Here is a 25,059-nt window from a genome sequence, read left to right as displayed (position 1 = left end):
GCATGTGAACTTTGCCATAAGAGGGGAGAACTGTCTGGACAAAGTCTACTCAAATGTGCATGAATTTGTCATGCTCAAGTCCAGTCATGTTCAGGGTTGCCAACATTTATCTGGCGTGTGTCAGGGTCTGTACCAGTAACTAACTCGCATCAGGTTTATCTGTTTATTTGAAACAATTATTAAATAGTTGAGTATATAACTGTCATTTATTTGACCGCCATCTGTAAGTTGCAGCCTATTTATCAGCATTTCAATTGTGTACATATGCTAACATTATTAAGAATATAATTTCATATCACAATGAAAACGCAATTCCAGGGATACATTTCCCCTTGTGGCAGAGCATCCAATTACTTGACTGGAAGTGTGCGCTGCTGCCAATCACACGCTGTGAGGAGGAGTCAGTCACAGGTACAAACTGAAAGTAAGGAAGGGAGGAAAGAGTAACTGAGTCTCAGGTTCAGCTGTTTGACCTTCGTCTTGAAAGGTAAGAGGAGAAAGAATTTTTGTCGATTTGGGTTTTATCTCCAAAAGGGCAACGTATGTCGTAACTATAAAAATACAGACAAAATGGCTAACGGGTTGAAATCCTTGACCAGACAGCCATATTAGCCGTGATTACTGCAGGAAACTTGATTTTGCTTTTCGTTCTAATTTTCTTCTATGTTATAGTTATAGTTTTCTTCTATATTGTTCTATGTAATAGTTGATAACACGGGCAACTAGCTCACTGGCCGAGTCTAGTTAGATATAAGTATCATTAAAAACCAAATAATTTTAGCTCTCGTCAATTCCGTGAAATAAATACGAACTGCTGTAGCCTTTGATTTTCCATCATTCAAACACTTCCTCATACTCTACATTTGACTGTACCGGTTGAAAATAAGGCATGTTCTGCCATATCATGTTAACATACTGTCTCATGGGCCTAGATTAGTAATAATAATAATAAACAATTTATATTTACCAATGGGTGCTATAGATTTTACACCCCATGAAGGCATATCATAATTCGCCCCCCAGTCCAGACCAATTCAGTTACTTTCCAAATTTTTTAGGCCCCCTGTCACTCAGGGGCCCTTGGAATCCTCTGAACTTGGCCCCGTCTTATGGTGTCCTTGGTTGTAGTAACCAATTTAATGTATTTGTCTTGAAATCTTGAAATCCCTACACACACACACACACACACACAGGTTTGTAATAAAATCTTTGTGGGGACTCTCCATTCATTTTTATGGGTAAAACTCTAATCCCAACATGACAAACTTAACTCCTACCAAGCCCTAAGTATAAGTAACCAAAAAAAAAACAATGAGATGAGATACATGCATGTGTGTGTATATATATATATATATATATATATATATATATATATATATATATATACACATATATATAAAATTGTATGTTGCAATACAGCTAATAAAGACTTCAAAGAGAAAGTTGCTGTTATGACCTGAGGGAATTCATTAGGCACGTAGCAGGGATATTTGTCATACTTAGGACTTGATCTTTGTCAGGAACTTCACCATCTTGTTTACCAGAAACATAAAACAATTTAATGAAATACTTGAAATTGTCACGGGTCGTGGGCAGCGATCGCGAGCAGAGCGGCGATCGTGCGGAAGGAGCAGGCAGGCAAGCGGGATACGGGAAAACGGGGGTTTATTCCAAGGGATGAGAGCACGAACATCGACTAACATCACGTAACATCAATGACGGACCAAGGACTCGGGTAAGACACGGACTGAAATACACAGGACTGATTGAAAATAAGACACAGCTGGGTACAATCCGGGAAACACACGTGGGTAGGCAGGGGGCGTGGCACACAGGAGGAGCCGACGAGCAGGGCATGACAGAACCCCCCCCCAAAGGCGCGCTTCACCGGGCGCGCCAGGGAGGAGGCGACAGACGGGACACGGGAACCGGGACCTGGAGCAAAAAAAAACAGAACCATCAACGAGAGACGGGAAACAGGACCGAGGCACAGAACAGGGCAAGCGACAGGACATGAGCCAGGAGCTGACAAAGGGACGGGAAGGCAGAGAGACAGATCAGGAAGGGAGACACAGCGGGAACAGGAGGAACAAAAGGACCAGGAGTGAACGAAGGGAACAGAGGAGGACGAGGAGCAGAGACGGGAGGAACAAAGCGAGGGGGAGCATAGACAGGCGGGACCAAGAAAGGGGAAGCAAACGAAGGAGGGACCAGGGCAGGAGAGAAGGGAGAGAAGGCGGGGGAACAAACGGGAGCCCGTGGGAGCCCCAGCGGGCGACGGGCGGCAGCCGGAGGGGCCGCAGACGGCCGGGAGGCCGGAGCCGGAGGGGACCGAGAAGGGGCCGAGGAGACAGGGCGAGGGACCCGCGGAGGGGCCAGGGAGGGAGCAGGAGGGAGCACCGGGGAAGGGGACGAGGGAGCAGGAGGCGCCCACGGCGAAGGCCCGGAGGAGGGGGGAGCCGCAGCAGGCGGCGACGTCCGGCGGAGGGCCGGAGGTAGGGGCCCCGCAGGCAACCGAGGAGCCGCCGTCGGGAAGCCCGCAGGCGGCCGACCAGGCTCTGGAGAGGGGAGCGAGGCGGGGCGACGAGGCACCGGAGGGGGACCCGCAGGCGACAGCCGACCCGGAGGGCCAGGACCCGCAGGCGCCAACCGAGCCCCAGCGCAGGCGAGGCAGGGCGAGCCAGGGGGCAGGGCGGGCGGGACCCCAGCCCTGCGTCTGTGTCCCCTCCCCTTGCGGGACACAGACAGGCCGACCCTAGGTCGGGGTCGACGTGGCCGGGGCGAAGAACAAGGAGTCACTAGTTCTGTCCCCGAGGGGTCCCATTCCAGCTCCTCCACCTCCGAAGAGGGAGGAGCCAAGATGGAGTCATCCGGGACCACCTCGGGGACTAGGGTTAAAGGGACAGGAGCTGCTGCAGGCGGAGGGGGCGCCTCTGGAGCTGCTGCAGGCGGAGGGGGCGCCTCTGGAGCTGCTGCAGGCGGAGGGGGCGCCTCTGGAGCTGCTGCAGGCGGAGGGGGAGCCGGGACAGGAACAGGAGCTGCTGCAGGCGGAGGGGGCGCCGGGACAGGAACAGGAGCTGCTGCAGGCGGAGGGGGCGCCGGGACAGGAACAGGAGCGCGGTCAGGAACAGGAGCGCGGTCAGGAACAGGAGCGCGGTCAGGAACAGGAGCTGGCTGCAGTGGGGGCGCCTGCCCGGGAGCTGCAGGTCGCTGCAGTGGGTGGCGGCAAAGGCGGCTGCGCGGGCAGCGGCGGCCGCACGGGTGGCGGCGGCCGCACGGGAGCGGGGTCCGCGGGCGGCGGCGGCCGCACGGGAGCGGGGTCCGCGGGCGGTGCTCTCCGGATAGGAGAGGCTGCCTGGGGCGACAGCTTAGCAAAGCTAGGGACCATCTGGGCGATTGGGGAGACATCCCGATCCTCCTCCGGGAGGGCCGCCGGGATGAGGGCACATGCCCTTAAGGCGATCGTCGGGGCGATCGCCGGTTCCTTCCGTCTCCTCCTCCGGCTCTTGGTAGCGGCGGGAGGTGGAGCTACGTCCGCCAATGCGGACGGCGGAAGGACTGGTCCCCGCTCGCTGGGAGCGACTGAGCGCTTGGTCCGGAGCTGAGCTATCCGCAGGAGACCCTCGCGCAGCTCCTCGGCCAAGCGGGCTTCTAGGTCGAGGGCTAGCTGGCCGAGGGTCTTCTCACACCAGCGGACGAGGCTCCACGCTGGACGATCCTCAATGATACCGGGTTGGGATCTCCAGAATGCTACCTGGTCTCCGAGGCGGAAGTACTCCTCCTCGGAGATGTATTCCGCCTTGTTGAGGTCCGTCATTCTGTCACGGGTCGTGGGCAGCGATCGCGAGCAGAGCGGCGATCGTGCGGAAGGAGCAGGCAGGCAAGCGGGATACGGGAAAACGGGGGTTTATTCCAAGGGACGAGAGCACGAACATCGACTAACATCACGTAACATCAATGACGGACCAAGGACTCGGGTAAGACACGGACTGAAATACACAGGACTGATTGAAAATAAGACACAGCTGGGTACAATCCGGGAAACACACGTGGGTAGGCAGGGGGGGTGGCACACCGGAGGAGCCGACGAGCAGGACATGACAGAAATTGTATTAATACTGCTACTGATGATGATTTAAGATTAAGGGTAAATAGCTGTTAAAACTTTATTCTGCCTTGGACACTTTTCTCAGCTGTCCTGTTATACTGTAAGGCATCCGAGCATTTCGATGTATCCAGAACTGATGATGACATTTTTTCTTTTCATTTACACTGTATCGTATAAATAAAACGGCCCTTGGTTGTACTTTATTGTGCAACTATGACTATTAGACTTTGATTCCTGTTATTGTATTTTTCGTTTTCGTTATTGTATTTAAAAGTGTAGCTACCTGATTTGCAGTTCTTGCCCGATTTGGTGACTCTAGTGTGCATGTGGAAACATCTTATGGCAAGTTAAATATTCACTGTTTGTTTTCATTTGAGGTGGTGTGTCACATTTAAAAATACTGTAGTGGTTCAGCAAAGAGTCATCATACACATGGATTTCACTGCAAAATTAAGAATGTTATATTCCTTGCTGGGGGCGGCATGGTGGTGCAGTGCTTAGCACTGTTGCCTCACACCTGTGGGACCCGGGTTCGAGTCTCCGCCTGGGTCACATGTGTGCGGAGTTTGCATGTTCTCCCCATGTCATCGTGGGGTTTCCTCCGGGAACTCCGGTTTCCCCCCACAGTCCATAGACCTGGTGAGGCTAATTGGAGTTACTAAATTGCCCGTAGGTGTGCATGCGTAAGTGAATGGTGTGTGAGTGTGCCCTGCGATAGGCTGGCCCCCCATCCTGGGTTGTTCCCTGCCTCGTGCCCATTGCTTCCGGGATGGGCTCCGGACCCCCCGCGACCCAATAGGATAAGCGGTTTGGAAAATGGATGGATGGATGGGTCTGAGAGTCCTTCAGGTGCCTTTTGCCAAACTCCAGGTGGGCTGCCATGTGCCTTGTACTAAGGAGTGGCTTCCATCTGGTCACTTTACCATACAGGCCTGATTGGTGGTGTTGTGACCATGCACAGGGTGAGCGAGCAGTGAGCGGGGAAGCAGAATCGGGCACACGTAATTCCAGAAAATGGGGTTTATTACAGACAGACACTACACAGTAAAACAACGTTAATGACCGGAGTGGGCAACAGACTTGAACGCATAAACAGGACTACTCAAATTGACAGAAAACAGCTGGTTACAATCGGGGGTAGAACACGTGGTTAATGAGGGGGTGTGGCACGCACGAGGATCATACAAGCAGGTCATGACAGAAGACCCCCCCCAAAGGCGCGCACTCTCAGGGAGGTAACGGACAAGACGAGACCTGGAAAACAAGAGCAAGAACATTAAGGAGGAACCGGAAACTGGACGGACAAACAAAACAGGTACAAGGGAAGCAACCAGGACAAAACCTGACACAAAATGGGAAACGCGGACAGACAAACCAGAAAAGGAGGCACCGGGGAAACACCAACAGGCAGAACGAAAGGGCCAGGAGTGAACAAGGGAGACACAGAGGGATGTGGAACAGAGACAAGAGGGACAAAACCAGGGGCCAGAAAGGGAAAGCACAGGAGACAACGGGGAGCCCGAGGGAACTCCTGCAGGTGAAAGGTGACAGCCACCAGGGCAGCCGGTGACCATAACGCCGAAGCCAGAGGGGACCTAGGAGGGAGCCTGGAGGCAGGTGGACGGACAGGAGGCGGCAAGGAGGAAGTTTGTGGGGGCACCAGGGGAGGCAAGGAAGGAGCTGTAGGGGACCTCGGCGCAGGCAAGGAGGCAAGTGAGGAGGCAGGCAAAGCCGTGGCAGGCGTCGGCGCAGCCACAGTCAGCAAAGGCGCAGCCAACTGACAAGGGGGACCCGCAGGTGACCTAGGAGTCAAAGCGGGGATACCCGTAGCCGACCAACAAGGCAGAGGCAGGGCCAAAGACAGCCGCCGAGCCATCGGAGGGGGACCCGCAGGCACCCTGCAAGCCACAGTCAGGGAGACCAAGGATGAGCTAAGGGGCAGCGGTAATGTTATGAGCGAGTCTTGCCGGATACAGAATCGGGAGGGGTTCCTCCTGGTATGCAGCAGGGCAGACAGCGGAGAGGGAGATGGCCCCTAAGAAGATCACCGGTTCTTCCTCCGGCTTCTCCACTTATTTCACCCTGCTTCTTGTGGCGGAGTCAAGGGCAACTCTGGGGGCTCCAGCAATGGACCATGAGGTATTCTGCTGTCCAGGGCCATATCACCTCTGCTACTCCATTCTTCAGCTGCTGCAGATTTAGCTGAGTCATTCTGTTGTGACCGTGCGCAGGGCGAGCGAGCAGTGAGCAGGGAAGCAGGATCGGGCACACGGAAGTCCAGAAAACAGGGTTTATTACAGACAGGCAATACAAAGGAAAACAATGTTAATGACCGGACTGGAGCAACAGACTTGAACGTAGACTAAATATACAGGACTATTCAAACGGACAGAAAACAGCTGGTTACAAATCGGGGTATAACACGTGGTTAATGAAGGGGCGTGGCACACACGAGGATCGTCCAAGCAGTTCATGACTGATGGATTGTTGCAGAGATGGTTGTCCTGCTGGAAGGTTCTTCTCTCTCCACAGAGGACCTCTGGAGCTCTGACAGAGTGACCAGCAGGTTTTTGGTCACCTCCCTGACTAAGGCCCTTCTCCCCGATAGCTCAGTTTAGATGGCTGGCCAGCCCTTGGAAGAGTCCTTGTGGTTTCGAACTTCTTCCACTTATGGATGATGGAGGCCACAGTGCTCTTTGGGATCTTCAAAGCAGCAGAAATTTTCTGTAATCTTCCCCAGATTTGTGCCTCGAGACAATCCTGTCTCAGAGGTCTACAGATGATTCCTTTGACTTCATGCTTGGTTTGTGCTCTGACATGCGCTGTCAATTATGGGACCTTATATAGACAGGTGTGTGCATTTCCAAATTTACATTTACATTTACAGTATTTGGCAGACGCCCTTAGCCAGAGCGACATACATAAGTGCTTTAAGACGCTGCGATGAATTTTTCCGATACTAGCTCAATAAGGACCCAAGCTATGAATACCATCTATCTGAACACTGTTGAGAAAGTGCAACAAATTTTTTTTTTTTTTCTTTTTGTACACATACACACACACACGGAAAAGAGCTGAGTAAGAATACAGAGTACAACTTCAGGTATTTCTGAAAAAGGAAAGTTTTGAGTTGTCGCTTGAAGACAGCCAAGGTTTCCGCTGTTCGGACATCAAGGGGGAGTTCATTCCACCAACTAGGTGCCAGGACAGAGAAGAGCCGAGATATGTGTCGTCCTTGTGCCTTGAGGGGTGGTGGGACCAGTCTAGCAGTGCTGGACTGCTGCACAATCAACCAAATGTAGCACAGGTGGACTCCAATTAAGCTGCAGAAACATCTCAAGGATGATCAGTGGAAACCGGATGCACCTGAGTTCCATTTTAAGCTTCATGGCAAAGGCTGTGAATACTTATGTACATGTGATTTCTCAGTTTTTTTATTTTTAATAAATTTGCCAAAATCTCAAGTAAACCTTTTTCATGTTGTCATTATGTGGTGTTGGTGTAGAATTTTGAGGAAAAAAATGAATTTAATCCATTTTGGAATAAGGCTGTAACACAGGGGTGCTCAACTCCAGTCCTGGAGGGCCAGAGCCCTGCACATTTTTGGGTTTCCCCTCATTTAACACACATGATTCAACTCCTTGTGTTAATTACCACACAGTTCTTGAGCTGAATCATTTATGGTGGAACAGGGAAATAGCTAAGCTACACAGGGGCACCCCTGCTGTAACATAACAAAATGTGGAAAAAGTGATGCGCTGTAAATACTTTCCGGATGTACTGTATGGACAAAGTGCTTTTTATGACTGTATGAACATATAGAGTTGGTGGAGTAGACTGCTACTGTTTCTGTCGACTGGTCGACTTTACTCAGGTTTAATCTGGGACTTTAAGACACTCATAACACTTTTCCAGCACAAATAATTGTGTTATCCTGTTAAATGCACACTGTCTATTAAAGTTTCACATGGTCACACTTCAATGTTATAGTTTATTTATTAGCCATAGCCGCTACCTTAATGATAACAGACGGTCAATGTGAATGAGGAATTTTCTGTACAGAAGCAGACAAAAGGCTCTTCCTGATGGTCATTATGCAAGTGGGAGAAGTCAGTGAAGTGCTTGCTAGGCATTGTAATCTCCTTAATGGATGAATGAATGTTAACTGTACACTTTACCTCAACAGAATTGTCTGGCTACAGGAAGAGCTACAAGGTAATGGCTTTTCCAGGGGACTTGCCACAATACACCCCCAGGGTCAGCAACGATCCCTCAGGAAACTTGCTCTCAGGTCTGGGGCTCTCAACGCTTGGAACAGATAAAAAGGTATCCACAGGATCCAATATGTATTTTAATCAGGAGGCTGGCTACAGGAAGAGCTATAAGGTAATGGCTTTTCCAGGGGACTTGCCACAATACACCCCCAGGGTCAGCAACGATCCCTCAGGAAACTTGCTCTCAGGTCTGGGGCTCTCAACGCTTGGAACAGATAAAAAGGTATCCACAGGATCCAATATGTATTTTAATCAGGAGGCTGGCTACAGGAAGAGCTATAAGGTAATGGCTTTTCCAGGGGACTTGCCACAATACGCCCCCTGGGTCAGCAGCGATCCCTCAGGAAACTTGCTCTCAGATATGGGGCTCTCAACGCATGGAAGAAAAGAAAAGGTATCCACAGGATCAAATATGGATTTGAATCAGGAGGCTGGCTACTGGAGGAGGAATCAGGCAAAGGCTTTTCAGGGGGACTTGCCACAATACACCCCTGTGGTCAGGAGCAATCCCTCAGGAAACTTGCCATCACATCTGGGGCTCTCAAAGCCTAGAAGAGAAGAAAAGGTATCTGTAAGTTTAACAAACTGATGTTTTCATATAATTACTTTGCATGTTTTACTAAAATACTTACACAAGCATACGAGTGACATGTTTTTACACTATTATAAAAGAAGATGACTTTTAAGTAATTTGGATGGATTGGTATTAATATTGAGACAAAAGTGCTATTTGAAAATTGGGTATAACTTGCCCATCACCAAACATTTGACAATTGAAACTTATTCATAGACTTATTTATGCACACATCCTGCCTGTAATGCTTAGTTAAAGAAGCAGTTATTTTAATCACTTGATCTAACCTCACTTTACTGGTCTGTGGCTATAGGTCTTCTCCAGGACAGAGAAAATGTTGGAACCTATTTGTCTAATTGAGAACATGACAAATAATGAGCTCAAAGTCAATCAGGAAGCAGTAGACATTTTAAGCTCCTTCCATAAGCCTGTAGTTGTGGTGTCTATTGTGGGCATGTACCGCACTGGCAAGTCCTACCTGATGAATCGATTGGCTGGGAAGCATAAAGGTACAGTATGTGCTGCGTTTCTCTGTAAATTTTAACAGTTTTTCCTGATACATTTGGATCCCCCTGCTTAGGACACATTTATCTATTCCTGATATTTCAGGATTTGCTCTGGGCTCCACTATCCAGTCTAAGACAAAGGGTATCTGGATGTGGTGTGTTTCTGTTCCTGGTAGAGAAGAACAAACACTGGTCTTGCTGGACACTGAAGGATTGGGAGATGTGGAGAAGGTACTGTACAGTAATGCTTGAAGAAAATGCAGTGGAATCATTTATCAATTGATATATAAAATACAAGGAATCTACAGTTAATGAGCAAATTCAAGGATTTTATCTGTCTTCAAAATCTTTACATACACTACAAAATTAATGAAACGTATACCTTGCCCATGTAGACATTAATTAATCATAAAATCATCATTTCAAACTCCTAAGACACAGTGGTTAGAACTCTGCTCTCTCGCCACCAGTTTTTTCTTGTTCCCGTGGGTCTCCTGCAGTTACTCTGATTTTCTCCCCAAATTTTGTGTTCATAGTGTGTAGGTCCTCAGATAGGCTTCAGGTTCACCAGGAGAACATGTCACTACTATAAGCTTGTTGGCTGCATTTATAATGATTTGTTTAATCAAAGATTTTCAAGAGAATTTTGTTATACTTTTACAGTGTCATAATTAGCGATAAGAAAGTATCTTACATAAAGTAACTTAATTTAAATATGAGTATGTATTTATGTAAACATGAGTGATGCGTTTAACACCATTATAAAAGAAAATCGAGCTAAGGTTTAAAAAGGATTGTCTTTATTGTAACAGGGGGACGAGACGAATGACCACTGGATTTTTTCCCTGGCTGTGTTGCTAAGCAGTACTTTCATTTACAACAGCACTGGTACCATCACCAATACTGCTGTGATGAATCTACAGTATCCTACCAAGCTGAACATTTCCAGTTTCTATTCCAGGAATATTGAATGCAGAGCTGAAAAGTAATTACGTTGTCTGATGCAGAACCTACTACTATTTCAGGTTCTGGTACTCCCTAGAAGTATTTTTCCCACTGACTAACTGAGGAATAAATAATCATCATAACAAGAAACAAATCCACAGTCTAACGCAGGGAATTAGTTTTTACTGTCCTGGTCAGAAATACACAAATGACTCTAAACTTAGTGCTTTGATCAGGACTTGGCTGCCATCTGTTGGTTATACAACATCCATTCACCACTATCTTCAAAAACACAATAACACAGGTCTGCAAAAAAAATCTTTTTTTCAATTGCATGGGATATTTTTGGTAAATTTTATGTTTTTTAGGGTGCTGAATCCAAAATGACCTCGATTTCCCTCCATCACATACATTTTTTTTGCAAAACATGAGTTTACATTAAAAAAGCACAACAGTGATGAAAAAATCAATACTTTATTATAATTAACTATGCATAACTTTTCTTATAATAGAAAAAAAGAAACAAAAAACTATTCCTTCATGACATATTTAATACTACTTTTTGTCTGTGAAACCTTTTCTTCTCTTTGATGCTCCTCCGAACATACTTTCGCTTTCCATCTTCTGTTTCCTGCCTGAGCATCAAACAGTAGTCAGCTAGCATGTTGATGTCCCATCTTCCTTGGTATCGTCTCTCGATTTCACGAACATCGTGATGAAATCTTTCACCCTGCTCTTCACTATAGGCTCCTAAGTTTTCGGGAAAACAGTCAATATGGGAGTGTAGGAAATGAACTTTTAAGCTAATCTTGCATCCTTTAGCTTCATGCGTTGTACAATGGCTTTGCAGAGAGGGTCTTTAAAATCCCCCAAAAACCTGTGCACTACATCCTTAAGAGTCCTACGCTTCTTCTTCTTTTTACCCCATTATTTCTGAAAAAAGGGGATCAGATAACAATTTTCGTATGTCGGGGCCAGTAAAAACTCCCTCTTTCAACTTTGCTTCTGACAGTTTTGGGCAGTGATTTAATAAGCTGCTTCATAAGCCCTAATTTTATATGAAGAGGTGGTAATAAAACCTTTTCAGGTGGAACCAAGGTTGTATTGACTTTTTTTTGTCAGTGGCCAGTCAATTTTGGTTCAATGGAGGTCTCTGGCTGGACTGTCCCACAAGCATAGGAAGCAGGGATATTTTGTTTAACCTGCCTGCTGGCCCAACAACATGGTTAGTGTTTTGAAGGCTCCACAAAGGTGCCACTCAGATGGATCATATTCTATGTCAAAGCACTTCATTAGCCCTTAAACACAGGGACGGATTATGGGTTGTGTGGGCCCCTGGGCAAAACGTTCACCACAATTCAAGGGCCCTTGGCAGCCAAACGCCCTCCCTTTAGGGTCAGGGGCCCTTGTAGGCAGAGGATCAAAGAATGTAGGCCCTCTAAAATAGACAAACGAAAATACATTGTTGATAAGCGTTGCAAATTGTTTTGGGCTAGGGGCCCCACGGGCCCCCTGCTTGTTTTTGTTTTATTTTTTTGTTTTTATTCAATCCTTTATTGCTGTTGCAATATACCATGTCACTAGTTACGAGTACCAGCGAAAAAACTGGCCATCAACCCGACCACACATATACACAAACATCACAGTAGGGGGTAGACAGGTCGGGAGACAGGGGAAGAGAGAAGAAAGAAACATAATAACATGAGGAGAGAGAGGTGACACCTCAGCAACATAAGCACATGATCACTACACCTTACAACATAAAATGACACGACTTGCAACGGGTGAGGGAAAAGGGGGGTGGAGGTAGTCCAGCAGAGACAGACAGCCATCCGGTCCTGCAGCCATGGAGGCACTGGTCAACAGTCCCGCCTGTTCACGCTGGGGGTATGAAGCGGCGAAGGCGTTGGATGGGGGGGAGGGTGCGGTAAGTCCTGCACCCCAAGGGCCCCTGGGCAGCGGCCCCGCTGGCCCGGTCCGTAATCCGTCCCTGCTTAAACATCATTACAAAAAACAAGATTTCCCTCTTTGGAGAAAAACTGAGTGAATTCCTTCTCTCGGTGCCTGTACCAAGAGAATAAAGTTCTAGGTGTCAGCAATTCGGCTCCATCTTTGGAAAGGCCTAAATCTCTAACTAGATCATTAAGCTCGCGCTGATAAAATGGTTGGAGAAACATCTGAGATAAATTTGTCCTAGTGAGGAAATGTGTCTCCATCCTCAGAATCACTCCAGATATCAACCAAACTTGAAGGTGGGTGTGAGGTATGAGGCACTGGACGAATAGCTGAACTATGGTTTAGGTAAGACATGTTCTTTGTATTTTTAGTATTAAAGCCTCTTACATCTTCCGAACAGAGATAGCTGTTACACTTCGCTCGCGATCACTGGATGAGCGTGCAGGCAGGCGAGCGAGCAGGAACAGGCAAGCAGGCAAAGTATGGGAAAATGGGGTTTAATCTCTAGACTCAGGGCAGGAAACAGACATTAACTAACATCAATGATAGACACCGGACTCTGGTAAGACATGGACTCAAATAGACAGGACTGGTTGAAAATAATTGGACACAGCTGGGTACGATCAGGGAAGCACACGTGGATAATCAGGGGGCGTGGCACATACGAGGATCGTAGGAGCCGGGTATGACAATAGCAATCAGTAGTGTGGTTTTGCTGTTCACGCCACATCACAGGAATACCAAAATGAAATGAGTTTCTTACCCTTAAACCACAAACGAAGATCTTCCTCACATCTTCTACACACCTTGTGAGGAGCCGATGGTTTGTCTGGATCCCCAAGTTTCAACTTGAAGTAAGCAAGATAAACTTTCTTCACAAAATCACTTTGTTGACTTTTAACAGTGTATTCACCACAAATAAAACAAAAGTTGTCTGGAGAAACTACACAACCTCTTGGAGCCATGATACAGAACTAAAAGAAGTGCACAGTCACGATTGAACGCAGGATGTAAACTGAGTGCAGATCATACAGCAAGCAAAATCCTGAACTTACTTAGCATGTTCATCTGATCATCTGAACTCCTCACACTGCCAAACCCAACACACCCCCATCCTACTGACCCCTCTCAATTCCTCGCATTTTCTATTGGTATTTCTCTTGAGTCTCTTAGAAATATTAAATGAATGTAAGAAATCATTATTGGATATGGTTTTTTAACTCAAGAATAGGAAACCATATTTCAGTTTAAAAAGGGAAATGTTACGCTTAATTAAACTAAAAACACGAGTTTTGCAAGAAAACCTGACGAGATGGAATTTTAAAAATAGTTTCCCGGTTTCAGTGAGTAAAAATCTATAAGAAACAGTCAAAAAATCTTATGCAGTTTTTTGGTTGCAGACCTGTGTAATGAATCTTTTCTTACTCTCTGCCAATTATATAATTGTTGCTAATTAAATATACAAAGGTTCTGTAAGTGCTAAAAATATCCTTATGAAAATTATTTCAGTGGTCAATGGTGTTCCATTTTCACGTCAAGGCACAAAGTGGACATGGGCAGTAGATGATTTGGTCTTCTGATGATCACATACTTGGAGTTTCCCTACACTGACTTTGATATTCTTGTATTTCAGAAACATGCTGTAGTTTGATGCTTCTGCTTCCGTTGTCTGCCATTTTTTTGCTCAACTAGAATTGTTACCTAAATCTACTAGGTTTCTCCTCTCGACATGCTGACCTTGCCATCTCTCACCACTGAAAATAGATTTTCTAGATTTTCTTCCTCAACTGCAGCATCTAACAGATATGTGACTGAGCTGACAAAACACATCAAGGTCAAGTCCAGTGATGAGGATGAAGCTGATGCTTCAGCTAAGTTTGTCCGCTTCTTCCCCTCCTTTATCTGGGCAGTAAGAGATTTTACCCTGGACCTTGAGGCTGATGAGAAACCCATAACAGCTGATGAATATTTGGAGAACTCCCTCAAGCTGAAGCCTGGTAAGTGCATAACACTGCCATTCACTGTTTACTCCATGAAGTCTATAGTACACATGAATGGAACAATGATTTTTTTTTAGAATTGTTACTCAGTTTTAGATAACATTCTTTTTAAGAATGTTTTTGGATTTGAAGGTTAGAAACCAGAAGTAAATATCACAATATGAATTTGCTTATGATATTCACAATATATCACAATCTCAGATACAGTGTTAATGATAATAAAAACCTTTTGCTGAGGCATACCTTCTGCTTTTCAGGTTTAGCAAATTTAAAACTCATCTCTTTATAATCTTAGCAATTGAGATCTCAGCTAAAATCAAAACCACACATATGCAGTGAAATAGTCAAGCAACTAACAGTATTTTTGCGTGGATTCTATACTTAAAGGTATCAATATTTAATCATTATTATACAACAGTTAGAAATCTGATTGGACAAGAGGTCTTCTCTGAGCACTTTTATCAGAGTATAACTGCACTTGAGTGTCTGAGTCACGAAGCTAACCTAATCGCCCACCCGTTTTCAAATAGCGCTATTCATATAACAATACAGTAACCCTGTAGTTGTTACTGGGTCAAAAAAGCATGTGAAAATTTCTACAAACAAGAATACATGTCTGAGTTTGCTTTACACTGATTCAGTAGCTGCAACCATTTATTTTATGTGAGTTTTCACTAAGGAAATACTATAAAAATACATCTCGTCAATTAATGCATAACTGCAAATTGGGGTAAGCAGTGACTAAATTACAAATGTTTTCTAATTTTGATTGTAAAAATGTGTCTTTATAAACATGTGCAAACTGTTGGTAAGACCGTCGGTCTTTTAGCATTTTCCTCTGCCTTTATGATATTTTTTTTTTTGGAAGACTACAGAGCAGTCTTTTTATGTTTCTCAAAATACATGTCTTAAAATAGTATGGATATGAAAATAAGATTTGCACTAAAAACACTTTTATGATTCACATAAATGATGCAACTTACATGTTCTCTGTTCATTCAAAAATGGAAGACGTGTAGTTGCAGCACAAAATAAAAATAATAAAATCAGAGCCACGCTACGTTTCTCAAAAGCATAGTTGCTAATTATGTTAGCAGCTTACACGTTTGGAACCATGCAACTGAAGGTTTCAGCTATCGAAGTTGAATAAGGGAGCTTTGGGTAAATGTGCCAAAGTTCAGCAGAGAAATATTCATGCATATTTCGCAAATTATTTTGTGACACAAAGTAGTTGAGAACTAGTGTTTGCATTGGCAACAGGCAAGAGTTGGCTGGCGGTAACTGTTTTTTATTTATTTTTTGCGGAGACCCGTTGAACTGTTGTATAAAATCAAAAAACATACTCAAACCCATGCGGTTGTACTACAATATATGGCTGCCACTAATGACTGTTTTCTATGGATTAATCTATTTACTATTTTACCAATTGGTTGATTACTGTAAGTGAATAATTTTCCTTTTTCCTAATTTTATTTTGACAACAACAAACCGTTTGTTATTGCAGTGCTTTAGATAATGGATGCCGGCTTCTTGGCATTATACGGACATTACAGATGCTCCTCTATTTACGAACTTTCAAATATATGGCGAAGAGGACTGTAAGTCCAAATTGTGTTAATTGGGCTCCCGTTTCCTGTCCGAGGCATCAATTTTCTTTTTTCTGCGCACCAGTTCCACCTAGTATGACTTCTGGCCGCCACTCCCGCCGCGCTGCAGTGTAGCGTGCGTACTCCCGGCATCCTAGTTCTTTTTACTTGCATATACCCTTAAAATGATGTTCAGTAACGACTTACGAACATTTCAAGTTACGAACGGCCGTTCGGAACATATCTCACTCGTAAGTAGAGGAGCGTCTGTATTTTCACCCTCAATGGGTTGTATTAAGCTGACATCATTGTCCAAAGTACGTACTGTACACATACATGTAAACAAGACGGCAGTCATTTTGCCGGGGAATGAGTATAGTAACAGCAGCAAGAAAATCCCAAATCTGAGTCTCTTTTGTATACCTTCGGTTTGTAAAAGTCAAAGAAACCAAAGAAGTACCAGAAAGCCAATGAAAAACTTCACTAAAAGCCATCAATTGAACTTGAATAACGGTAATGTGAAGAAGTGGTACGTTGTGTGTTCTGAGCATTTCCTTACAGGCAGAGATGGGCAGTATTTCAGTTAAAATACATATTTATTTATTTTGAGTATTTTGTCATTTGTATTTTGCTGGAAGGAACAAAATCAGAGATAATTCAGAGATTGTGTTTTATACATTTAAAATATTTAAAATACTTAATAAAATGTAATTTTAAGAACCTTCATTGCCAGGCTCACAGACTTTTAAATACAGCCTATCACCATCTTTGGCAGCAGGGCAAGGAAAGAATTAAGCTGCTTTGGTAATCCGTGCAAATTGCCTAAATGTAAAACATGTAGTAAAATAGGCCTATATTGCTCACTAAATGTCAGTATATGACAGAAAAATAGAGCGACTAAAAAACTGCAGTGCTGTGCTCTAGAAGTGCATTAACTTGCTAACTTTCTATACACTAGCTATTATGTAGCTAGTGGCTTTCTAGTTTATTTCAACAGGCATGCTTGTGGTTTGTCATATGGGGAAGACTTTATTAGCAATGAATCAGGCTAGCTACTTTTGTTCTAAAGGACAAGATTGAATTTGTATCAGCAAAACACAGGTGCATTATGCATTATGATAAAGCGTTTTTGTGCCTCATTACGTGTGTATTTAGACTTTATGGTCAACTGTGGTGGTAGATTATTTCCTTCAAATGTTATGAAGAAATGGCTCAGCCCCTTTAGCCTGAACAAAATACAACTTTTATGTTCTTATGGTATGTCCGTACTAATGGTAATTTAATAGACATTAACAACACTTACGGTGGTTTTTGCTTATTCTGGTGGTCTAGAATAGCGCCGATGTGTTTTCAAGTGCTCGGGCATAGCGCTACTGCCCCTGCAGAACTTTGAGTGTGAATAAGCTGCAATTTGAACTACTCTCATAATTACATAGGAATATTAAAGGAAAACATTTGTTATAATGAATTGAAGCATTTTAGAATTCATTATGATAATTTCATAAAAATAATTTCTTTAAATGATACATCTGTTTAAAATTGATATTGATGTCGACGCATTTTCAGCGTTAATGTCATCGACTAATCGCAACAGCCCTACTCCGGTATATCACGGCTGTGATTATCTTCGACACTCTGCCTGCGGTTTTTGCCTGTGACCGAATCACAGCTGTGATATACTGGAATACAACTGCATGAGGACGAGTATGTTATTGCTTAATTTTCTTAGTAAATTTGTTGTAAGGTGTGGTATAAAAACGTGCAATCTTCAGATACTTATCTGGGGATTCTAGAACAAAAACTCTTCTCTTTTAATCATTTCAAATATATGTTTCTCATTTATTTTTTTCCCATAAAGGCTGCCATATAAATGTTACCTCCAGCAACAGTGCCCGAGAATGTATTCGGAAGTACTTTCCCCGTCGAAAGTGCTTCGTCTTCGATACGCCTGTCCACAAGGAAAAGCTTAAGATTATTGATCAGCTGAGTGATTCTGACCTGGAAGAAAAGTTTGTTAAGCAAGCTACAGAGTTCTGCAGTTATGTGCTTGAAAATTCCCAGGTGAAAACCATGAAAGGAGGAATTATAGTCACCGGGAGATGTAAGTTCGAAGTGCTCACAAAAATAACTGTTGAATTATTTATGCAAAGTTAGGCTAACTGGTGTGTTTAGTTGAGTTAATAGTGTATAATTGTTTATATGCTCTATGATGGTCTAGAGTCCTGCCTGGGATAAGTTCCAGGTCCCTAGAACATTGATAGAACATTCATAATCAGCATGTAAGTATACCTTAACATACTAACATACATTAACAACTTTATTATACATCAATAAGAAATATTATAATTGCATAATCATACTTACATGCTTCTTATGAATATTCTACAAATGTATTATGAAGGTGCACTGAATGTTCTGCGAATGCATTATAAAAACATTATAAGCAGTTCATGTAAAATGTAACTGTATGGATTATGTATGAACTACAGTCTGTTACACCACTACACAGAACCCTGTCCAGGTTAACTGACCTGTTCTACGTCTCTCCATAAAATGTCATCTCTTTGGTTCTCTCCATTTCATGATGCGGTGTGTCTCAGTGCTGGCTAAGCTGGTGATGATGTATGTGGATACCATTAAAAGCGGGAAAGTTCCTTGTCTGGAGAATACGGTGGTAACTCTAGCTCAGATGGAAAACTCAAAAGCAGTTGAGGAGGCACACAGCCTCTACAAGCGGCTGCTGAGCGAGAGGGTAGTGTTACACACCGAGACACAGGAGGAGCTTTCCAATGTCCATGAAATCTGCCTGAAGGAGGCACTGCAGCTCTTTGTTGATCGCTCATTCAAAGATGATGATCGCTGTTTCCAAACACAACTCATGGTTCGTAGGCACCTTAAATATACTTCATTCACTTTCCTTGATTCACTTAAACCTAGGATAAATAAAGCTGATGTTTAAGGAATGGAAGCATTGAATGTGTTATTTTTACTAATATTATTACAATTAGAAACACTTTACTGAGTCTCCAAACATGTGAATAGCAAAGATTTTCTGTATGTGACTTTGAAAGTATGAAAAGTTCTTTTTGTGGATTTTTGATTCTTGTGTCAACAGGATCTTGTAAGAAATGAATATGATAGGAAGTGTCAGGAGAACGAGGAGCTCTCCCTGAAACACTGCATTGATCTGCTGATGCAACTAGGGGCTTCTTTGAAGCCAGATTATTACCTGACATCAGGTGGTTATCAGTACTTCCAGGAAGACCTGGAAAATGTAATTTTCCAGTACAGAAACACAAAAGGCAGAGGCATCAAGGTACAAAAACTATGCAATTTTCGCCGAATAAAGTAAACATACCAACCGTAAATTTCGAACAAAGTACAGTTAAGAAATCCATTAAGGTACATGCATTACTGGCTAGTGTTGCAATCCATGCGTGAGCGGGGAGCGAGGAAGCAACTCCGGGAGCCAGGAATCCAAACAGACGGATTTATTAGGGAAAACTGGGGGAAATATAGGACAGAGAACAACGAACATCAATGAGAGATCTGGGGAAACTGATTCAGACGCAGACTTAAATACACAGGACTAAACAAGTAAAACTGGAAACAGCTGGTTGCAATCGGGGTTTCACACGAGGTAAATGAGGGGGCGTGGCACACGGGAGGATCAGACGAGCCGGGTGTGACAGCTAGCTTATTACAGGGAGGGGTGACTCTGAGGCTGGGGATCTGTGCAGCAGTCGGAAGGGGGCTGGTTCAAATCCTGTGAATGCCAGGACTGATTCTAGTTCACTGGGCCCTTGAACAAGGCCCTTAACCTGCAATTGCTTTGCCCAGGGTACAATGTTACCCAACATCCAGCCCTGCAAGCAGGTCCTCCAACTTACAGGAAAATTTTGGGGTTTGGTGGTAGGATTATCACTCCAGCCACTGGAATAACTTCTGTTCCATTCCATTAGAACTAGTGTGGTGCTGAGGTATCACCTGCCGCATGGCTGATTGTCTTGTGGTGGATGCAGCAATGTGTCGTATTAGTGCACGCTCCTAATTTCCTCATATTACACCTGATTTCTTGGGACAAATATGTGTGTTAATTATGTCACTTGTTTACTGGAAAGCATTTGCATTGTAGTTGGAATTTATACTGATATTACGAATAGGGGTAAGGTAAGCAAGTTACTATGAAGATATTTATTAAAAAATACATTTCTGTCCTCTCCTGGAGTCGACACCTTATCGTGATGGAGGGGTTTGCGTGTTCCAGTGATCTCAGGAGCTATGTTGTTTGGGGCTTTATGCCCCTGGTAGGGTCACCCAAGGCAAACAGGTTCTGGGTGAGGAACCAGACTAAGTACGACTCAGAAGACTCCAATGAAGAAATAGATTTTGGACCCACGATTTCCCTTGCCCGGACGCGGGTCACCGGGCCCCCCCCCTGGAGCCAGGCCTGGGGGTGGGGCTTGAGGGCGAGTGCCTGGTGGCCAGGCTTACACTCATGGGGCCTGGTTGGACACAGCCCAAACAAGGCACGTGGGTCCCCCCTCCAATGGGCTCACCACGCATGGGAGGGGCCATAGGGGTCGGGGACGATGCAGGCTGGGCGGCGGCCAAAGGCGGGGACCTTGGTGGTCCGATCCTCGGCTGCAGAAGCTAGCTCTAGGGACATGGAATGTCACCTCTCTGATGGGGAAGGAGCCTGAGCTGGTGCACGAGGTTGTGAAGTTCCGGCTAGATATAGTCGGACTTACCTCGACGCACAGCTTGGGCTATGGAACCAGTCTCCTTGAGGGTGGTTGGACCCTCTTCCACTCTGGATTTGCCCGCGGGGAGAGGCGCCGAGCGGGGGTGGGCATACTTATTGCCCCCTGGCTGGGTGCCTGTACGTTGGGGTTTACAGCAGTGGATGAGAGGGTAGCCTCTCTTCGCCTTCGGGTGGGGGGACGGGTCCTGACTGTTGTTTGCGCTTATGCGTCAAACGGCAGTTCAGAATACCCACCCTTTTTGGAGTCCTTGGAAAGGATGTTGGAAATCGCTCCTCCTGGGGACTCTCTTGTTCTGCTGGGGGACTTCAATGCTCACGTGGGCAATGACAGTGAGACCTGGAGGGGCGTGATTGGGAGGAACGGCCCCCCCGATCTGAACCCGAGCGGTGTTTTGTTGTTGGACTTCTGTGCTCCTCACGGACTGTCCATAATGAACACTATGTTCAAACATAAGGGTGTCCATATGTGCACTTGGCACCAGGACACCCTAGGCCGCAGTTTGATAATCGACTTTGTAGTCATGTTGTCGGACTTGCAGCCGCATGTCTTAGACACTCGGGTGAAGAGAGGGACGGAGGTGTCAACTGATCACTACCTGGTGGTGGGTTGGCTCCGCTGCTGGGGGAGGAAGCCGGCCAGGCCTGGCAGGCCCAAGCGTATAGTGAGGGTCTGCTGGGAACGTCTGGCGGAATCCCCTGTCAGGAGGAGTTGCAACTCCTTCCCTCAACAGAACTTCTCCCATATCCCGGTGGAGGTGGGGGAGATTGAGTCCGAATGGGCCATGTTCCGCGCCTCCATTGTGGAGGCGGCTGACCAGAGCTGCGGCCGTAAGGTGGTCGGTGCCTGTCGTGGCGGCAATCCCCGAACCCGCTGGTGGTGAGGGATGGCGTCAAGCTGAAGAAGGAGTCCTATCGGGCCTTTTTGGCCTGTGAGACTCCAGGCGCAGCTGACGGCTACCGGCAGGCCAAGCGGGGTGTGGCTTTGGCAGTTGCTGAGGCAAAAACTCAGGTGTGGGAGGAGTTTGGCGAGACCATGGAAAACGACTTCCGGACGGCTTCGAGGAGGTTCTGGTCCACCATCCGGCGGCTCAGGGTGGGAAAGCGGTGCAACATCAACACTGTTTATGGTGGGGATGGTGCGCTGCTGACCTCAACTTGGGACATTCTGGGTCGGTGGAGGGAATACTTCAAAGACCTCCTCAATCCCACCAATACGCCTTCCGATATGGAAGCAGTGTGTGGGGACTTGGGGGTGGACTCGCCTATCTCTGGGGCGGAGGTCGCTGGGGTGGTTAAAAAGCTCCTTGGTGGCCAGCCCCTGGGGGTGGATGAAATCCGGTCGGAGTTCCTTAAGGCTCTGGATGGGGCTGTCCTGGTTGACACGCATCTGTGGCATCACGTGGACATCGGGGGCAGTGCCTCTGGACTGGCAGACCGAGGTGGTGGTCCCCCTCTTTAAGAAGGGGGACCGGAGGGTGTGCTCCAACTATAGGGGGATCACACTCCTCAGCCTCCCTGGTAAGGTCGATTCGGGGGTCCTGGAGAGGAGGGTCCAGCGGATTGTCGGACCTCGGATTCAGGAGGAGCAGTGTGGTTTTTGCCCTGGCCGTGGAACAGTGGACCAGCTCTATACTCTCAGCAGGGTTTTGGAGGGCTCATGGGAGTTTGCCCGACCAGTCTAGTGTGTTTTGTGGACTTGGAGATGGCATTCAACCGTGTCCCTCGGGGAGTCCTGTGAGGGGTGCTCTGGGAGTATGGGGTACCAGGCTTCCTTTTAAGGGCGGTTCGGTCCCTGTTTGACCGGTGCCAGAGCCTGGTCCGCATGGGCGGCAATAAGTCGGACTCGTTTCCGGTGAGGGTTGGACTCCGTCCGGGCTGCCCTTTGTCACCGATTCTCTTCATAGTTTTTATGGACAGAATTTCTAGGCACAGCCAGGGCGTTGAGGGTGTCCGGTTTGATGACCTCTGTTGGCCTCATCGGACCGTGACCTTCGACTCTCACTGGGACAGTTCGCAGCCGAGTGTGAAGCAGCTGGGATGAGGATCAGCATCTCCAAATCCAAGACCATGGTTCTCAAACGGAAAAGGGTAGAATGCTCTCTCCGGGTTGGGGATAGGGTCCTCCCCCAAGTGGAGGAGTTTAAGTATCTCGGGGTCTTGTTCACGAGTGGGGGAACAATGGAGCGGGAGGTCGACAGGCGGATCGGTGCGGTGTCAGCAGTGATGCGGGCGCTGCATCTGTCTGTCATGGTGAAGAGAGAGCTGAGCCAAAAGGCGAAGCTCTCAATTTACCAGTCGATCTACGTTCATACCCTCACCTATGGTCATGAGCTATGGGTAGTGACCGAAAGAACGAGATCGCGGGTGCAAGCGGCCGAAATGAGTTTCCTCCGCAGGGTGGCTGGGCTCTCCCTTAGATATAGGGTGAGGAGCTCAGTCATTCAGAGTAGAGCCACTGCACCTCCGCATCGAGAGGAGCCAGATGAGGTGGCTCGGGCATCTGATTAGGATGCCTCCTGGACGCCTCCCTGGTGAGGTGTTCCGGGCATGTCCCACTGGGAGGAGACCCCGGGGAAGACTATGTCTCTCGGCTGGCCTGGGAACGCCTCGGGATCCCCCCAGAGGAGCTGGATGAAGTGCCCGGGAGAGAGGGAAGTCTGGGCCTCCCTGCTGAGACTGCTTCCCCCGCGACCCAATCCCGGATTAAGCGGAAGATGATGGATGGATGGATGGATGGATGGATGGATGGATGGATGGATGGATGGATGGATGGATGGATGGATACATTTCTGTTAATCTTGGTGTAAGGGTGCACTACTAATAAATGTAACCCAACTAGAATGTTTTAGCATTTAGAAAATGCACATTTTTTTAATGATAGCTTGACTTGTACAAGTAGATCCTGTAAACATTGCCAGTCCATAAGAAGGTTGGTTTTTCAGGCAGAACAGGCTTTGAAAGAATACCTGGCTAAAAGCAATGAACTGGGCAGAACGATACTGGTGGCAGACAGAAGTCTCTCTGAACAACAAAAGCGTATAGAAGGTGAGAGAGGCATTAAACAGCTCTGGATGTTACCATAATATTATATGTGGGCTGTGAAGTTCCAGTGATAATTTATAGTAAATTTTGTTTGCCGGCTGTCATAACACATAGAGAGTATATAAAAGGATTAATGCCCAGTCTGTTACAATCTGAAACGCTATCATTTACTTCATTCAGGATACTGACTGTTGATGCATTTTGATGTAGTTCAAGTATAGTGTTTATATTCTGTTAATTTGAGTACACCACATGATAGACACGGTATGAAATGTATATGTGATATATTTTAATATTTTGGCTATTCAGAGGAAACATGGGCTATATAAACTGTTCTAAAAAATGATGATTAATTCTAACTTTCAGAATGGAAACTGAATGAGGATGAATAATGCTTAAAGCATCTATAGGTGCATGTAAGACTAGACTGTGGTGCCATCATTGTTCTCCATTCTAGAGCAACAAGCCCATGCTAAGATGCTGGAGGTGAAAGCAAAGGCTGCAGAAGTGGAGAAGGTGGCTATGGAGAGGAGAATTGAGGATGTGAAGAGAGCACAAGAAGAAATGAACAGAAAACTGATGAAAAAAATGAAGAAGGAACGCAGAGATATGCAGTATGAACATGAACGAGTTCTTCAGCAAAAGCTTGGGGTATCATCTGATTATAATTCTGACTTTGTATCCTATTTCCCCATTAAGAAATACTCAGGATGTGGGTCCAGTGAAGAAAAGGTTGCTTTTATGTTGATGATCTTTAATGTTAGACCGTGACCAACCATGTCACCCCTTTGTTGCGTTGCAGGAGCAGAATGCCATGTTGCAGCGGGGCTTTGACAGATATGAGAGAAAAATGCAAAGAAAGATTGACCAGCTGCGACATGTGAGCCAAGCGCAAAGCCAAGATTGGGGGGGGTGTGCTATCTCCTAATGCAAGGTTGTATAAAATAAATAGATGAAAAAAGGCCAAGTAATGAAGCTTTCAAGGTTAATTTTTCAAAGAATGATTATCAAGAACAGATTATAGAATAGAATTTCTGAACTTGAAACTATCTTTATTTCAGTTGAAGTATATCAGCATAGTGTAATACCCGTAATTCATAAAATTTATAAATTAATTAATTGAATTAATGAATTACAGAGAAAGATAATTGCCAATGAAAAAGAAACTGATCATTGACGTAGAAATGACTGCCCTTGAGTAAAAATAATATGCAATGTAAGTATATGGGCAGTGAAACATTTTTACTTTTAATTGTTATTTTGTCTCTGTAAATTGTCACAATTGATTTGAAATAAAACAATA

General features: G+C 45.6%; 1 protein-coding gene across 1 annotated transcript; it reads left to right on the top strand.

Moving 5' to 3' along the window:
• Window positions 1-429: 429 nt before the first annotated feature.
• On the top strand, window positions 430-24,988 carry LOC125721105 (guanylate-binding protein 1-like). Its single transcript, XM_048997038.1, has 12 exons — window positions 430-487; window positions 8,295-8,953; window positions 9,270-9,465; window positions 9,566-9,693; window positions 10,275-10,384; window positions 14,167-14,360; window positions 17,808-18,050; window positions 18,550-18,830; window positions 19,065-19,265; window positions 23,657-23,759; window positions 24,214-24,407; window positions 24,559-24,988. Exons 2-12 carry the CDS (start codon window positions 8,327-8,329, stop codon window positions 24,682-24,684), a joined length of 2,403 nt encoding a protein of 800 aa, XP_048852995.1. The 5' UTR covers window positions 430-487; window positions 8,295-8,326; the 3' UTR covers window positions 24,685-24,988.
• The last annotated feature ends 71 nt before the right edge of the window (window positions 24,989-25,059 follow it).

The sequence above is a fragment of the Brienomyrus brachyistius genome, unplaced genomic scaffold (assembly GCF_023856365.1).
Source record: "Brienomyrus brachyistius isolate T26 unplaced genomic scaffold, BBRACH_0.4 scaffold32, whole genome shotgun sequence".
In the NCBI taxonomy this organism is placed as follows: Eukaryota; Metazoa; Chordata; class Actinopteri; order Osteoglossiformes; family Mormyridae; genus Brienomyrus; species Brienomyrus brachyistius.
This window is presented reverse-complemented; position numbering and strand designations above follow the sequence as displayed.

What these genes read in the sequence shown, in the direction of transcription:
- LOC125721105 (XM_048997038.1), top strand. Translation starts at nt 8,327, where the DNA reads ATGGCTTTTCCAGGGGACTTGCCACAATACACCCCCAGGGTCAGCAAC. An exon ending in ACTGCTGTGATGAATCTACA is followed by an intron (nt 10,385 to 14,166) that starts GTATCCTACCAA and finishes AGCATCTAACAG; the next exon opens with ATATGTGACTGAGCTGACAA. An exon ending in ACAACAAAAGCGTATAGAAG is followed by an intron (nt 23,760 to 24,213) that starts GTGAGAGAGGCA and finishes TCTCCATTCTAG; the next exon opens with AGCAACAAGCCCATGCTAAG.